This window comes from Toxotes jaculatrix, chromosome 21, assembly GCF_017976425.1.
Source record: "Toxotes jaculatrix isolate fToxJac2 chromosome 21, fToxJac2.pri, whole genome shotgun sequence".
NCBI classification, from domain to species: Eukaryota; Metazoa; Chordata; class Actinopteri; family Toxotidae; genus Toxotes; species Toxotes jaculatrix.
This window is the reverse complement of record NC_054414.1, coordinates 14148144-14166759: the sequence shown is the minus strand read 5'-3', so window position 1 is coordinate 14166759 and position 18616 is coordinate 14148144. Positions and strand designations below refer to the sequence as shown.

At 40.2% G+C, this 18616-nt stretch overlaps 2 protein-coding genes across 2 annotated transcripts; one reads left to right on the top strand and one right to left on the bottom strand.

Annotated features, from left to right (window-relative positions):
• Nucleotides 1–1644: 1644 nt before the first annotated feature.
• Nucleotides 1645–6452, bottom strand: ghitm (growth hormone inducible transmembrane protein). Its single transcript, XM_041029591.1, has 9 exons — nt 6361–6452; nt 5841–6001; nt 4925–5027; nt 4598–4709; nt 4348–4489; nt 4033–4141; nt 3610–3798; nt 2708–2879; nt 1645–2274 (listed from the first exon to the last, which is right to left on the bottom strand). Exons 2-9 carry the CDS (start codon nt 5973–5975, stop codon nt 2187–2189), a joined length of 1050 nt encoding a protein of 349 aa, XP_040885525.1. The 5' UTR covers nt 5976–6001; nt 6361–6452; the 3' UTR covers nt 1645–2186.
• A 746-nt stretch (nt 6453–7198) lies between these two features.
• Nucleotides 7199–17008, top strand: LOC121175760 (carbohydrate sulfotransferase 3-like). Its single transcript, XM_041029592.1, has 3 exons — nt 7199–7416; nt 11152–11367; nt 11518–17008. Exons 2-3 carry the CDS (start codon nt 11288–11290, stop codon nt 12743–12745), a joined length of 1308 nt encoding a protein of 435 aa, XP_040885526.1. The 5' UTR covers nt 7199–7416; nt 11152–11287; the 3' UTR covers nt 12746–17008.
• Nucleotides 17009–18616: the final 1608 nt, after the last annotated feature.

Genomic DNA, 18616 nt, shown 5'->3' with positions numbered 1-18616 from the left:
AAAATATTACTTTAAGTAAAAGTCTGAAAGCACGCTTATCTGTTGTGTGTTTATCTATTAAAAGTACTCATTCCACTCAAGTCAGATGTTCCCTTTTGCAGTGTTATATAGTGTTTTGTTATTGGATTATTATCACTGATATATTATCATATAAACAACATTTTAATGTTATAGTTGTATAAGGTAGAGCTACTTGTATACTGTGGGGAGCTTTAATTTATAATAATAAATCGAATTTCACAAGCTGCTCATTAGGTTTTTCCCCAGAAAATCTGAATAACAAAGTAACTCCTGTTACTATAGCTGTTGGATAAACATAGTGGAAAAAGTCACCAGATCACCAAAGTTATTAGGATTCATCCTCATCATTCTGGGAAACATGGATGTCTGTATAAAATACCAAAGCAATCTGCCCAAAAGTTGTTCAGATCTTTCAGTGTGGACCTAAGTGGTGGACTGAGGTTGCCAAAATCAATTTTAAAAATGAAGTGAAACACTGCACAGTAAAAGATTTAGTCTGATATGAAAACAATGTGCATGTCTATGGTATTATAAGACAAAGTGCTTATGAGGTCAGAGCTCTTAAGTATTGTTGGTTAAAATGGTGAAACTACAACCATAACACAACATGCACAGACTCATTGTTTTTTTTTTTTGAAGTCTCTCTTTCTCTCTCCCTCTCTCTCTCACAGACACACACACACTCACAGTGACTCAAGCCTATGTTAAGCAGTAAAAACCTTGGACCCTAACCAAATATTGGTCATCAATCTGAAAATGACTGACAGAGGGCAACTTTTATCCCCAGTAATGGCAGATCTCTGCATGCTGAAGCTTTCCACAATCTCATCCATTATTGCCCTCTTTATCCCTCCCATCTGCAGGGTTTTTCTCCCCCCACTAACAGTATATATGAATCATACCTGTCACAAACATGGACATGATCTGAGAGATTGTAACACTGTCTGGCAGCTGTGTGCTCCACGTGTATGTGCTTTAATGAAGCACCTGCACATTTACAGATGTTAGCATCTGTTACAAGTGCCCTGGTTTGGAGGTTTAATTTTAGAGGAGCAGCCAGATGGTGGACAAGAGGATTACTACGCTAAGCCTTTGTCATCTGCTGCTACACACTGACTGTTTATAGGGAAATACAAGGTGGACCCCCTCTGGTCCCTCATAGTCTGGTCAGAACTGCAGAGTGTGTGGATGAAAAATGGTAAAATAAATAAAACTTTAAACCAACAGCTCCTCACACTGAGTTTAGACACCGCTCACTGTTAATCTTAGCTGCTGCTCTAGTTGTTTGAGTGTTGGTGGTTACTTTTGCAGGTTGCTGAACTTGGGCATGGTGTAAAATGCATTATTTACTTTTTAAAATGTGTTTTTCATCTCACTGTGACTTGCTGCAGTAGGAAAAGGACTGGTGCTACTACTAACGGCAGTCCCAGCAAGCCATGACATTAACAATACCAGGACCCTGACCCCGAAGCAGCTAAATGGAATTTAGTCATAACAACATTTACTATTTACACCTGTGATTATCCTACTGTGACATGTCAAAATGTGGATGTCAAAAATCACTTTCCCAAAATAGATAAGCTACAACTTACCTAACCCAAAACAAAACATCTGATAAAAACATAACTTTTTGCTTGTTTATTGAATGATTCCATTGTTGAAATGACTGTATAAATATATGAACTAATGTCAACCTCTTGAACCCACAGCAGAAGTGCAATATCAGTGTACAGTGGAGCAAGTACATACAGAACAGTCATTTACTGTCAGAATGGTTGATATATGTGGAATTTCTGTTGTATATACCAGAAAATAAATAAAAAACAAAGAAGATACAAAGAACATCTGAGACAAGCAAAAATATGCTGGCAGATTTAATCTGTATTCTGTAACTCCTTGGATAAACCAGATACTTCCATAGTCAAGGTAAGAGCTCTGTCTGCGTGTTATTAATGTATGACTATTTGTCTTCTTCACTTGGACTGGCAACATGCACCAGAGAGTGCAATCCTCACCTTCGCACACTTGCAAAGCATTCTTTATTTGCTAGTTAAAGAAGAATTGCCACTAAAAGATAACACCTGGTGTATGCTGCTAGTAATAACACATGACTTTGTTAAGCTCTGTGAAAGGTAAAACTGAAGCTGAAGACAGAGTGCAGCTGTTTACTTCCTTTTACCGGCACCGCCGTTTGCCAGAATCATCACCAGCCTCATGAAGATGTTCAGTGTGTCCATGTAAATCCCCATACACCTGTAAATTTGTAAAGAACACAATATCCACACCTTGGTACGTACAGTAATGTGAAAAAGTATGTGAACCCTATGGAACTACCTGCTCCTCTGCATTAATTTCTCATAAAACATGATCACCCTGATATTATCTTATGAAATACTTTGATAAACTTGAGAATTCATTTCCCCTTGATGATGGCGAGGTTGGTTACCTACACTGTGAATATTCAAATGATGTATTAATTACATACAACAACAATAATGACTTGTGTGTAATTAATTAAAAGATTGTGTTTGTTCATAACTTAAACGAAGAGATGACCGCATTTTAAGACAAATTTACACATTAATGCAGGTTATTCCAAAGGATTCACTTTTTCTTGCCATTGAAAGTAATGTTGCTCTGCAGAAAACATTTGAAGTGTACAATAACATTTCTTGGAGTGACTTACGCATTGATGGGGTCGTATTTCTGTACACCATAGAGTGGGTGTGTCTCTGCCCTCTTGATCACCTTCTGTGTGTCGTAGAGGAGGAACATGCTGAACAGGACCAGGCCTCCATAGATGGCCACTGAGTAAAGCCCTGCTCCAAACGCTGAGGTGGGCGGCAGGAACATTGATCCTGAAAAAAAAAACAAAAAAAACAACAGAAACATAAATAAGCACAGATATTTTTTCACATCTTTGCACAATAAAATTTGACATTCATATATAGATACGTCAAGCCTGTACATTTACATCTGTAAATGAGTATGCCCCATGGTAATAAAAACACAATACTGTTAATAGTTAGTTTATGCAAATTATTCATACAGAACACAGATATGCACCTATTGTGTGACGTCAAGCAAATCAATTTGCATAAATCAACTGGATTGGTTGTGTGAAAAATAACACTTCATGTGTGATTTACTCATCAGATTTGTGGTTAATGGATTTTGATCTGGAAGACACATCATCATAGTAAAAACCCTCTGTTCCAGAAGTTAAATTAAAGACATTTTGCTAAGATGTTCAGATTTCTATATTTTGAGTGTCATCAGTGGTAAACACTGCAACACAGAACCACTGTAATGCAAATGGACAACTGCAGTTTACATACACTAGACATTTGTCTATATAGCACACAGAGATTGTGCAGACCAACAACACTGCAATGGAAAAAATGCAGCCTTCTCCTTCATTCATTCATTTCAATGAGACCACTGACTGTGATAACACAGCGAGGGTACTGATGCAGAGGCACCCTCACATTCTCAAATATTTGCAGTGTCTTGATCATCTGTAACATTAAGTGTTATCCGTACTGGAACTGAGACAGGATTTATGAAGTAAAGCTGCATTATACTGACCAAGAGAGGAAGCGAAGACCACTCCAAAGCCCACAGCCAGTGGCCCACCCATATTGAGGAACTTCTCGCTTGGGGCACACATGGCCACAGTAGACAGACCTCCCACGATGCCTGCTGTGTACCAGGCGGCCCTCATCATCAGAGGCCCACCCAGGAGAGTGAGGGGGGCGATGACAGCACCCATGACACCTTATCAATGAATATAACAAAAAGGCAGCTAAATATCATATTCAAAACCAACAACAATCAAACAGATCTGTGACATAAGCACTGATGTCCTGTAAGCATACAACAGCAGCAGTTTGTCACCGAGCCTTTACATGACTGCCATCTAGTGCTAAAATGAGGGAACTACATGATCGCACTAAGGAGGAGAGGAGCAATGTAACAGAATCATTTTCCACAGGTCAGTTTTTTACAAACCTGCATGGAGCATCCAAGCAAGGTGTTTGGGCACTGGACTGTGCTCATATGAAATGGACCTGACCAGCATGCCAGCACCAATCATGGCTGCAAAAGTCGCTCCAATTGCCTGGGTTAGAAAAAGCAGAGGCCATTCATTTTAATAACCAGCAATTTCACATAAAAATGTCATATACTACAGAGCCACAGCAGAAAAGTACAGATATTACACAAGAAGCTCTGTGGTGTATTAGCCTTGAATTTAATGTTGCACTATGGTGAAGACTTAAAAAAAAAATACATCTGTATGTGAGTGTGTTGAGCTATAAAGCTTACCAGCCACGATCCTCTCATCATCAGACCCATCAGTGCTGGGGTCCTACTCACAGCTACAGCTGACAGAGCAGTCAGTCCAACACTGCCTGCAAAGTACATGTAGGTTGAGTGGATCCTGTCCTTCACATACTGAGGCCAGATCCTGCACAGAGAAGAAAGAGCCAAAAGAAGGTTGATCATGAACACTTTCGACTGACCTGTGCTTTACAACAAAAACAAACAGCTGCTGGTACAAAAAGCCATTACTCACACTGCTTTTTCAATGGCACCAATTTCATTAGACATGCCGAGTCCATAGTAGCACAGAGCTCCAAGACCAACTGCTGCACCTCCAGCTAGAATCATTCTTCCCATGCTGTCAACTAGGGACAAAACAACAATTATTGCAGACATATTTCTATTTTTTTTTTCATTGCATCATACCATATACCTTGATTACAAAACATGTTGAGGACTGGGACTGTCAGAGTTAAAAGGATTTATTTGTGCTTCAAAAGAAAAAAATTGTGATCATGTAAACTTAAGTTATCTAACAATTATGTAACAGAATATGTAACTTGTATGTCACAGTATTTACTTCTAATGGCGGTATCTGTCGCTGGTTCAAAAGCTGCTTCTTTGAGCTGGTCTCTGGATGTCCTCGCACGGCGAAAACCAAATCTGGCCTTAGAGGAAAAACCCTGATAAAAGACGAACAGCCATTAAACAAACCTGCAAACACTAATCAGGTGACTAGGTTTTCATGCCCAGCTTTAATCACACAAAACTAAAAACAATCAGGGATTTAGCAGTCATTTGCCCTACTTGCAAGGCATGGATACACCATTTTATTGAACTTCTAGCATTTTACATTTTAAATATTGAGCTGGCTGTCTTATTGAGGGCAACTTCCATTGGGAGCAAAGTTCAGATGCACTAATGAGGACACTAATGGGACAAGACTGGTTACTACAAGGCTCAAAGCTGCACCCAATCAGTTTTTAGCCTTGTCTGACAGATCTGAATCACTGCCAACACATTCGATTTTGTAATGACAAACCCACTCAGGACCCTGGCTTTTGCAAATGGCACAATCTCTGTTTACAAAACAGCATAGTGGAGTGGAGGCATTATCTGACATTTTGTCTGTTTCTAGTCAAACTGAAGATATCATAAAAGACTGAATGACTAAGTGACAAGTCACATCAAGGAAACACTGTTTTGGATGTATGTCACAAAACTAAGGACTTGACACTTGATGTATTAATGTAGCATGGAATGTTTTAAAGGGTTGTTTCTCTGCGTTCAAGGCCCAATACAGAATGTAGTCATTTGTGTATTTTGGGATCTGCTGATGTGACCCAAGATTAATATGAGCTCTATTGTCGTAGTAGTGGTGGTGGTGGTGGTGTCATCTCAATGAACAGTGGATGCAGCAATCAACAAGCTTGAGACAAGTTAGAGAGCCGTGAGCGCCAGTCTTGTGCGCCAGTCTTGTGTTAAGTTTACTGTACCTGCGCCTGGGGCCTGAGCAGGGGTGGACAGGCCTTCAGGATGGGTGATCGCAGGGCCGGGGAGCCCTGGGTCAGCACGGGACGGAGCCCGGCTAACGGGAGACTCCTCAGGCATGTCAGCCTCGCCACCAGCATGATCACTATTTATTATCCTGTATCAGCTTGAGAGATAAACACAGTAGCGGAGTATGACACGATGAGTTGGTAGAACACTTTGTCTGATTGTGTGAAAGTCACGAAGCCATGGCAACGAGGTTTAAGTAATACAATAACAATAACAATGGCGCGTAAGTGAAGAAAATTAACTTGGACATCATAATATTTCACTATGGTTAAGTAAGCTAGCTTAGCTTAGCACGATGTATCTACGTGAAGACGCATTTACAGCTACAAAGTATTTTGAATACTGCAGGTATTACGGTTTTAGATCAATGAAACGAACTAACCATTATCATTACTACTACCTCTCTTAAATGATTGCTACTTTTAAGAAATGTATGTGTAGGATAAAGTTACATACCGAGAGCAACGTTCGTCGTTCACCTTTCCAGATTCAAGTGCGCAGGTTTCTGACGCAACTGTTTTGCAACCTTCTTGAAAATTCTGATTGCGCGTCATCTCTATGCGACAGGTTTGATGGGAATTGTAGTTCTTAGACAGGTCTTTGTATGCCTTTAACACCGTTATCAGTGGTCGAAGAGGCGTTCAGTTCCTTTGCGTACGATAAAACAGCAATGGCACAATGTGAAAAAAAATCTCCTTTACAAGTTACAAGCAAAGTCCTTCATTCAAAGATTTAATTAATAATATTTAATTAAAGTGTCTGTAATGAGTGTTACATCATTACACACTATATGAATATATTAATATTATTGATGCAGTAATGAGTAAAGAGTGACGTGTTAGTGTTGTAACTGGTCAAGGTGGAGTAAATTTATTTTTTACAAATCTATTGAATCACATCGTACGGACTGTAATATAATACAAATCATGTCAATTTTTCTACCCTATGCACCGACAGGTCCATATAAAAGTTGAGGCGTAGGATGTGTTTTTCTCCACTAGATGGAGTGCTTGCCACTTCTTTTGTTGTGGCCATATCAACAACTACAAAAAGCATAAATCTGGCCGAAATAGTTGTATTTTCAGGGCCAAACCCCATTGTTTACTTTGACACTATTTATCATGTAGTGTAAGTTTGTTTAGTTATCTTTTATTACAGACGGTAAACTGAGGGTCTGTGAGGGATTACGGCAGTGCGCCTCCTGTCTGAAGCTCCGCTCCTTTGGACCAAACTTTCTCATGTGATTCACTGAGTCGCAACTTGTTGAATGGATTTGTCTTTCAGTTCACCGGGCGGCCTGACCTGCAGCCTCCTCAAACATGAGCCCGTCTGACCTACAGGTTTTACCAACTAAAATTAGTTCTGTTGATACCTTTGCATTGGATTGTTCTTTATCACACATGTGAAGTAGTCTCGGGAAGTAATGGAATTATTCTCGGTCCGGAGTCACTCTTGGAGGAAAGGCTGATCAACTTCACGGATGAACCGGAGCGGGACGCCTTCATCATGATGGTGAGTATGAAGAGCAGACAAACTGGTCGCTCATAAATCTGAATGAGACTTCATAAAAAATCTATTCTATCAAATGAGAGGACTGTTAAGCTTTAATGAAATCAAACGAATAACTACCACATAACGTCACTCTACAGTTACGGTTGTGAGTCTCTGACAAGTTATTTAAGGGAAGTGACTTTTCATTGAGGGTCTGTTTTATTATGAAAGCATGACTTCAGTTTGGCCGGTTTATCCTTTTGGCCTTTAAATGCAGTGCATGATTTCCAGAGACCTTAACAGCTATTGCATTAAACAATCTTTTTCCTCACTTAAGTATCTGTTCTACGAGAAATCACTTTATAAATTAACAGCAAAGCCGCTCCTCTAGATGTACAGTATTGGCATCCATGCACATTTTGACTTGCATGGTGTTGTGTTGCATGGTCACTACATCTACTATCCCAGTGTCACCACATATCATGAATCCTCACCTACTCTACTTTTGTAATTAAAGATGCATGCCAAAGGCTACTTCAGCCCCACACACACCCTGATGGGTATGGCTGAACTGCTTCTTTTAATAAAATGACTCGACCTGCAAAGAAATATTCCCCATATATGAAATGACTACTTATTATCCAATATTATCAGCCAAAATAATTTATAGAATTTTAGACAAGATCATTAATTAATGGTATTTATAACCCCTCCCCACCTCCCCCAAACATAATTTAACCAGCTTTCTAAATGAGTGCACTCATTAAAGTGCTGGTAACCATAGCAACAACAGTTCTGATATCAGATAGCCTAATAACTCACTCTGAAACTGATCTAACCATCAATTAGACTGACCCAAACAGACCTTCCTGGTTTTTCTTTGGTAAGTGCCCAAGGTATACATGCAATAATCATTATCCCACAATATACACAGTAGTATCGCCTAACCTTACTCTAACATTAAATATCAAACATTTTGTATTTTCTAGTCTGTTATTTTTGTATATCAGGATACATCCTCCTGTAATTATCAAACTTAAATACTATTTTTCTGAGAGGATCTAAGGGATATTGTTTATCCCATTATGGGGCTGGAAGGGGATATTGTATGACATATAGTGTACATCTGCAATACAGTCTTAAGCAAAATGGGTTTGGCTGGCTGGTGTTTAATTTGTCTTCACATGAGATTCACATTAAATAAAAGGCAGCTATTAAAATCATTTGTAACAAGATGATAAATGGTGCAGTGGCGGTTTTGTTATGAGCAGATGATCAAACGTGTCATATGCCTCAGTGGTTTGTGAATATTCAAGAATGTCAGCTCATGTATGTGGATTTTTTTTTCTTTACCCAGCAGATGCAATAAGCTGAGATAATTGGTGTACATCTAATTTACCATATAAATGACAAAACCTCAGACCACTTATTTTCTTGATGAATTGTTGTAGCTTTTTTTGTTGTTTATTTGAAATCATAAATGGAGAAAACTAAAACAGCTTAAATACATGCTCCATCCCACAGAACTATAGGCCAAATCATTTTTGGTGTTTGTCTTAATTTGTTCAGGAACATTCACAGTAGAAAATAAACTGCAGAATAAATATGCTGTATGTTAACTTTAGACCTACTCAAATCCTCTGTTGCTCTACTTACTTTACAAATGGTGACTGTATTTGCGCAATGTGAGATGACCACAGAACGCTTAAAGACTTAGTAATTTCCTCTGATGCAGCTGACTATCTGACCAGTTCGACATGACTTGTAACATCCAGGGGCTTAGTCACTGACCCTTTGACGTGTGAATGACCTGGGAGTTTATGTTCTGCAATCTCAGCCCAAAGGGGGTTTAGAGTCACTCCTGTGTAAAGAGACCTTTGTGGTTGTGGCATGCGGCAGGGTGGTGCAAGACGGAGCTGATTTTTCCTCCCGGTGAAAACGTGTCTCAGTGTACAGGCTGTTCACCTTTTCATTACATGCCGTTCCACGTCAACAGTGCTCTACTGGAGCTCTAAACTTCCCATTCCCTCCCAGAGAATTTCACAGGCAGCATCCAACCATGCCCCGTGTTTAGACTGTAGTCACTTGGACTGGCTTCTGTGCTCAAAATTGGCACGGGACAGAGGTTACAACAGAATGTGAGAACTGGACCTCCAGATGTGTTACACAGAAACCCAAAGACATTCAGGGTCATCAGAATTCAGAAAATGATCATGTGTCAGGGTTTTCACTTTTTCACACAGTGCTGCTTGTTTCGTGTCAAACGGAATACCTTGCTGTAGTGAGTGAAAAGGCTGGTCTGTTGCTTGTGGCTCTGCTGATTAATAGCAGAAGTTTCACTAATGTGTCGGCCTCGAGGCTAGGCCTGCAATGGCTTAACAGTGATCCATAAGGAATCACAGACACACTGTTTGTGGCACCTGACAGATGCAATAACCAAATGTTTTCACAAACCCAGACGTCTAATTCAGGATACAGAAAGGCCTACGGTAGATTTTCTGTGTGCTTGCTTTTGAACTACCTAATGGAAGCATTTCTGTGGGCACACATCAAACTTAAACTTTGCCAATTTCCTCAGAGAGGAGACTGTCTCATTTACTCCTGTCGTGTTATTGACCCTTTCACTGGCAGAGGAGGCAGGCAGGATTATGTTAAAATCCGAAGATTAGTCAGGGATCTGTGCCAAGATGCTATTATCTTAAAAGCGAACTAATATTAATCCCACAGGAATGTACAAGATTTTTCCAAATAGGCATCATTAAAGCCACCCTTATCTGCCTTTGACTACCCACTGTCTGCCCTCTACAGACTTATAACTGTACTGAATGGCCTCCAGGCTCACAGCTCTACAATTTATGGCTTTGTGACAAGCAAGCTTTCCCCTTCAATTTCAGCACTGTGCAGTTATACCTCTTAGCACTTGGACATGTGTCTCCCTCAGTCTCAGTCAATCTTCTAGAAGCACAAAGGCATATTATGGGGAAGCAGCAAGTCATTAGCTCATCACCAGATGGTCCACTGTACCAGTACCCCATGTCACTGAGGACTTCTGTTGAAAAGATCTCCTCCCAGTGTTGACATGGAGGAGCAGCTGGTAGTTTGGACCACTGGCTGCCCTGCTACCTATCAGTGGGAGGTATGATTATCACTCTAACCCAGACGTCTTTTTAAGCAAGCAGCTTTACAGTTGTTGAATTATAGTTTAATTACAAAATTGTGCTCAATAGCAGTCTGTCACTCATTTCATTTTTTTTGCCTTCACAGTTGTTTTTCAGCTTATTTTTTAAAGTAACATCTACTTAGAACCACCTCATAAAGTCAATTCACCAGCTTTCAGTTTTGTATGGTGGGTGGGCATGTTCCTAAAATGCACTGGTGCACTTAAAGATAACAAGGACTTCCTTGTAGGAGGGTCTGGCTTAGATTCCAGTGCAAAACTCACAGCTATTTTCTATTCTTACCTTTTTAAGATATGGTATTTTTGTCCCTGAGTTAAACTTTGGTCTTACAGATCAGTACAGTACAGTAATGTTTTGCACCCATTACCAATAAAGAAAGAAGAATCGAAGAAAGGAGAAGAGCCTATGTCTAACCACTACTCTGACTCAGACCTTCAACTTCCCAATTTCAATGAGTAGTCAAAATAAATACATAGAAGTGTTCAGACAGAAAGAATTGAAACCAAGTAGGTACTTACAGTTGCACTCAAATGTGCAAAATGTGTAACTGACAGGTTGATGTTCATTTCATTTACAGGGTGAAACATCGCCTGCAGCGAGGAATACAAATAACTGGAAGGCTCTTTAAGCAGGCAACTGGAGATTTGCGAGATTGGCAGAACCTATTAAGAAGAAGACTGTAAAAGCATATCGAGACACAGCTACATCCAAGAATGAGGATCAAATACACAATATCCATTGTCTTTTTTGTGGCACTTGTTATCATTGAGAAGGAAAACAACATTATCTCAAGGTAAGTCCATTTAAGCGACCAATGGAGCACATTTGTGATTTTCAGCAGGTTTGTGAACGTTTCTCTTTTCCAAGCTTTAAACAGATATAAAAAAAACTCTTATGCTGACTTTGAAAGACAATAACTCTGTGGTGCCTCATGCATTTTCAGGGTGTCAGATAAGCTCACCTTAAAGCAGACCCCTCAGACCCCTCTACAACCCAGTGGCTTTTCCCACATACTGCTGAAGCACAATGGTTCCTTTACATCACTCAGCAAGAAGGACTCTGCCTTCATGCTGATGAAGCGGCGCCTGGAGAACTACAGCGAGCACCAGGAGGTGCTGACAAGGGGAAGGAAACACATCCTGCTGTTAGCCACCACCAGGACGGGCTCCTCATTTGTTGGGGAGTTTTTCAACCAGCAGGGCGACAACATGTTTTACTTGTTTGAGCCTCTGTGGCACGTAGAGAAGATGTTGACACTGGAGACCGGAGGCACCAATGCCACAGCGGCAGCCAAGGCGTACCGTGACGTGCTTCAGCAGCTCTTCCTGTGTGACTTCTCCCTGCTGGAGAGCTTTATTGACCCCCTCCCTGTGGACCATATCACCACCGCCCTCTTCCGCAGGGAGTCCAGCAGCTCTTTGTGTGAGGACTCGGTCTGCAGCCCCTTCATCAAAGGGGTCTTTGAGCGCTATCACTGCAGGACCAGACGCTGTGGGCCCCTGAACCTGACCATGGCGTCTGAGTCCTGCCTCCAGAAGGACCACAGGGCCATCAAGTCAGTGAGGGTGCGCCAGCTGGAGACCCTCCGTCCTCTAGCTGAGGACCCACGTCTTGATGTGAAGTTCATTCAGCTAGTTCGGGATCCTCGGGCTGTTCTGGCCTCACGCATGGTGGCTTTTGCAGCAAAATACAAGAACTGGAAGCAGTGGGCCATGGATGGGGATGTACCCATTGATGATGACGAGGTGAGAAAGCTGAAAGGGAACTGCGACAACATTAGGATGTCTGCAGAGATCGGCCTCAGGCAGCCACTGTGGTTGCGTGGGCGTTACATGCTAGTGCGGTATGAGGACATCGCTCGGTTCCCCATGAGAAAGGCAACAGAGATGTACAGATTTACTGGAATCCCTTTCACGCCACAAGTGAAATCCTGGATCCTAAAGAACACCCAGGCCTCCAAGGAGACCAATGGTGTTTACTCTACACAGAAAAACTCATCAGAACAAGTGGAGAAATGGAGGTTCAGTTTACCTTTCAAAATAGCCCAGGTTGTACAGAAAGTTTGTGGGCCAACACTGAAGCTTTTTGGGTACAAATTTGTAAGCAGTGGAGAAATGTTAACAGATAAGTCTGTTAGTTTGATTGAGGACAAAGTGTTTAACTTTTCATAGACTCTGATGGACATGAACTCTGAACGATGATGCAGGAAAAATCAACCTTTCTGAAAACTCTGGAATGACTGATATTTATTAGGGTCTTTTGTCTTGATACAGAGAGCTATATATTTTCTGATAGTGTGCTATTTAAAGATTTACTATTTAAAATAGCTTGATGGAGACAATGTATGAACATAGGAAGCTAGAGTATCTTTGTTTTTGCACTCCAGACTGTTTTCTCTGTCCAAATGCAAACTGTGTCGTCGGCTTGTCCTGCCGATTTAGGCAAAATCCTAAGGGAGATGGCTGTGGGTTTGTGAGCAACATATGAGTTGTTTCAAACACTTCCAGGAACGTCATTAGCTGTTTTTGTCCAGCAGTTCCTGAGTAAGCAACACAAGCTGCTTTTATACCAAAGAAACTTGAAATGTTATGCATAGCCAAAAAAAATAAAAAATTGCTTTGTATAGCAATGTTTATGGCAGGAAGAGGAAATACCAGTGTTTTTCAGATAATTTCTTCACATGAGATTTAGAAGTAATGCTCCATGCTAAATTTATTTATTTCTTCTTGTTGCTTAAAAGGCCATACTTACTCCAGGTCTGAATGTGCTCAACAGGTTCTTTTCCCCTCTGCAGGGGTACTTTTCTTGCACACGTATATAGTATTTTGCTGTACACGTTTGTTTGTAATTGGCCAAGATTTGTTTGAAGTTGGACTAGTCCCTTTCTGTAAAAACAGATGTTTACACTGCTACTGTATGCAAATATTCCAACTGCAGCTGGTTTGCAGGATTGTGCAAGGTTTGTCAGCAGGTCTTCTCTGTTGACACAAGTCTCTTGGCTGGTGATAAAAAGGGGCCCCAGTACTCTGGCCTGGCAGACTGTTTGATAATGTTCCAGTCTGTTTGTTCTTTTTGCATTTTGTTTGTTACAATAAACCTTTTACATTAACTGTAAAAATTCTCATTTTTAGTTAGGACACATTTTTTTTTGTAAATATAGTTAAACTGGTAATGTTTTAACTTGTCTGAAAGAGTTTTTACATCCAGCTGACAGCAGCACAGCTTCCACATTCTGTCATCAGATATCTTTTTTAACAGTCATAGAGACTAAGCCATAACAGGAAGCATTTGTGGCAGATCAGTGATGTCAGTGATAGCACCTGGGTATCAGGTGGTATCATTATATTAAAGAAACAGAAGCTGAGTGAACAGTTTCCAATAAATACCACCTTTGTAAAGCTTCTAATAAAACAGCCCACTTCAGCCTGTCGTGGTGGGGGGTGGGGGTCTGCTTGTGACTAAAACCAGATTTTGACAATGAAGTCACACCAAACATGAGAACGCAACACAAGCAAACAGGAACAGTGGTTACAAGTAGATTATTGTTGCTAAGCAACAATACAACGGTTGCTTCAACACCCCCACCTTCCTGACTCAGTCTCAAACAGGTCATGCTAGCAACTCTGTGAAACTGTTCTTCATGCTTTGCAGTGAATACAACATTCTAACATGCTCACTCTAACAGACAGATGTTTAGGTAGTATAATGTTTACCATGTTCACCGTCTTATTTTAGCATGTTAGCATGCTAAAATTTACTAATTAGCACAAGTAATTTCAAAGTTATTTGTTTTGCAAGTATTTGGTCATAAAACAACATTTAGGACTAACTGAAATTTTAACCGGATGTTGGCACTAGATAAAAGGGTTATTATTCATCCTGAGATGAATAATATGATGTGTGTTCACCTAATAGTTGAATTTTGTTTTCACTACAAACATCAAATGTCAACTGTGTGGTGGCACAAGGGGAAAAACCAGGGGATTATCAAAGTCAGCAGGTGACTTCTCATAATAATTCCAATGGTAGAGATAGTTCTGTCTGGAAATTGGCCCACGCAAAGTGGTGGACCAATGGACTGACACTTGTATTGTTGTTGTCTTCTAATGTATGGGACGGGTTTTCCTAGAAAAGAACTAGTTCATACAAATTTGACATGGTGTGGGTGGAGGGGGTTTCCAAAGCTGTTCAACCATCAGATACCAGTATACTGGTGCCTTGAGATCTGTCTGTTATTTGGTCCATTACCGCCAAGACTGCTCATTACTGGTTCACATTTTATTTGTGTGCATATAAGAGTTTGTTGACCTATTTTGTGCTTTGTGCCAAAAAACAGGAAATCTATAAAAGAAACATTCAGAGTTAATTTTGTAGCTTTAGTTGTGAAACACAACCACATTGATTTCCAAGCCTCTTTACTTTTTGTTTGACTGGTTAATTGAAGTGTCTCTTGCTTTTTTTTTTTGTCTTTACCAAACCAAATGTTTAAAGTTTCTGCACACCGACTGGTTTGTCTCTGAGGAAGCAAAAAGGAGGGATACTGTGGAGGCAGCTGCTTTGACTTTCAGTGTGTTTACCACTGTGGGCCTGGCTATTTAAGTCTCCAAACCTAGTAATTACCCCAACTTTACATATAATGTGGTCCAAGTCATTTTCGTCCACCTGACCCCACCCGCTTACAGAAATGCAGATTTGCTGTCATTTAAACAGTCCTTCTCTCTCTAATGCTCTTTTCATTTAGTGACTTTTTTATTTAAACATTAATTTTCTCGTTCTTCTTACATACTACTAAGCTAAGCCACCTCAGTGCACTTGAAGTACACTCACTCATATCCACAGATCATTATCTGGTTAGTTCGGGCTGGCTGTTCTATTTTAGTCTTGCGAGGTCTGCGTCTGAGCGTAAACCTAATGAGAGAAGTTCAGCATTCATAAACTCTTATATTGGAGTGGCTTTATGTGAGACGTGTGGAGGGTGGAGTCATTGTATGGTTGCGGCAAATATAGAATAACCACTTTCCACTTAATTACGCCCCCGCCCCCCCGTGGTAAAATGAGGGAATTTAGGTAACCCCACCCTCCTGCCCTGCCACATCAACCATGAGGGTTTGTAAATATGCAAAACAGCCTGAGCAGAGGAACTGGATGATACCATGCTTGTAAGATCTGTGATAAACAGACACAAAATTGAGGCAATTCAGACGTGTCTCAGAGCTACACATAAAACCTGTGCTGTTGTAGGCGATAATGATGGCTGAGGAGGAGACATAAATCTAAATACACAGCAAATTATCTCACACTGAGGAATGCAATTCATAAAACTCAGGTTGTTGCATGTGATAATGAGTGACTGTGTGGAGAAGGAACAGGATTTCAGTATACAAAACTCACTGCATTCAACTTATGAGTGTCGAGGGGTCAAATAAAGCAGTTTATTGTACAGGAAATATCACTGTTATTGAGTTTTCTGTCATCTTTGATCATTTTCCATCTATACATAAAATCCATATGAGTGATTTTCAAGTATATCAGCAGAAGCTGCATTAAGCTCTGTGGCAATCTTTGCATAGGAAGCACTTCTTGGCCAATATCACGCTGCTTCAAATAAAATTCAGGCAGTAAAACCTGTCTTTTTTTGTTGGCATTTATTGACACCGGATCAAGTGCCACGTGAACTGTCTCGCTATTATTAAAGCCAGACATTTTTCTCATTTTGAGGTAGAACAGGAAATGGTAACCTGGGGATTTACGAGTGCTGTTGTATTTGTTTTTCTTCACATACAACCATGGAGAGACATCAAAGATCTAATGTGGTTTTTGAGGGTTTCTCAAAGCTGTTTAACACCAGTGTTTCTCAGATACTAAATGACCATAACATCACAAACTTATCTGTGCCCATGCCTTAACATCCTTTCATTCTTATCTATGCATCCATTAATCCATGTAAGGAACTGTTTATGCACGCCGTGTCACAGAATGCTCTTGAAATCAACTGGTCAGTTTTATACTGAAGATAACAATACATTTGTATCATTCACTGACATACTGAGAAACATAAAATTTCTTTGTGACATAAGACATGACATTTTTTTGTTTTGTCGAGTACTTCATTGTGGCTGACCACCCCATAAAAGCTTTTGAAGGAACGGAAATGGAGGCCCATTTTCTCTGGATTTAGATTGAGCAAAACATGTGAGATGTGCCTATGAGATGTGGGCAGAGGCTCAAGCTGTCTGACCATTACAGCCACCAAAATGTATAAAGAGACTAAATAACAATAATTGTGATGACTGTGGTATCTTAAAAAAATGCTGTAACTGATTTTGATCCTCACAATAAAGTCTAGATGTTCTCCGAGGTGCTTGCCAAACTTTATACTGTTAAAAACAATTTGAAAATCCAACTTCTTAAGGAAAAAATATCCACTCATGAAACAATCTGAGTTTAATCTCAGTTTTCAGCTCTGTTTCTGCTACTTTGTGTTTGGATTTTGTTGATGCTTTAAGGCTGAAAGGTCCCCAGAAAAGGCTCAATAGAGGACTCAAGGGTATATGATGTCATAAACACGGGGGAATTTTCTGCCCAAATACAGTAAAATCTTTGATTTTCCTTCTTGGTTTGCATTTGTTTTCACTGCAACACACATTATCATTTTGATTATGACCTCAGTGTTTATGAACAGTACTGCCAACCCTTATACCCAGTCCCACAAGAGGACATAAAGCATTACTTCCACCCTAAATTTAGAAATCCATTGTAGTTTGAAATAACTTAAACATTTCATGGTTTTAGCATAGTAGCATGGCATTTTGTGTCTGTCAGCCCCCTGCAACACAAACAATGGCTTTGTGGTTGAGGGGAGAGTTTAAGTAAATACTTAGAGTTAGGTCAGCAGGTGGTGCAAAGAAAACAAGATGACAAAGCACTGCTCTGATTCTCAGTGAATAGGTGTCATTCACATATTTGTTTTTGTTCTAAGAGGAAATACACTTATCATGCCTATATGTTTAACCCAGACTCACATTACTTCATGAGGGCATTTAAAACCACAAAGTTCATTTTGGCCATGCCAGAAAAGCACAGAACATTTACAATTTTCTACATTTTTGTGCATTTTGTTTGTTTTCTTTCTTGTTTTAGGCCTCTGAGAAGATGACCGGGGTGCTGAGCATTATGCTACAGTTGGACAGAAGGAATGTGTGCATGGACATTTACATTAAAGCGTATACAAAACAATGAGAACTGCCAACAGAACCACAATAACTGGAAAATTGGAACAAACAAAAACAAGTAGTATTTGCATTTGTGTGCGTCTTATTTCTTACATTTTTGTGCTGTGTGTCACTAAAGTACTGCACAGCCCAAATAAAACAGGCCTACTGTAGGGTTCTTGAGTAGAGAATGTGCCACCATTTGCATTTTGAACTAAGGTTTGTAAAAAAAACGTTTCCTCAGCCAGATCTGGTGGGCATACTAACACAAAGCTTCAGTCTTTCCTTACATCAATACCTCCTTTTGTGTCAGCACCAAGCTAGAGCGTAGAGGTCTTTAAAAAAAATTTAGAGCTGCTGAATGGGTAGCTCCATTTGTCCCACTCTGATGGCTTTGCTCCAAATTCAGAGTAAGTGCCTCTCTACTGCCACTACTAGTCACAATAAAACAGACATTACAGTTTAGGGCTAAAAGGAGCTGAAGGAGCACGCGGTGGCTAATGAGAAACATTAAGCATCAGTAGAAAATCTCCTCATTTCCCATAAGATGTGGCGATGATGCATTTACCAATTATAGATTAATCTCCAGCCTCTACAGTGTAATGACAGGCCTTTTCCTTTTTGATATAACAGATGCCATGTGAGCACCAACCATGTGATGCTGTTACATGGCTGCCACAGATAAAAGGATCCAATAAAGATGATGGGAAATGTTTGTACAGCAGACCAGAGTGACTGCCGGAAGCTGACAGCAAGTATCCATTTTTACATATGGGAAATGGGAGTGGAGAGACTGAACCGCAGCCATTCAAAGAATCAAAATTGCGGGCT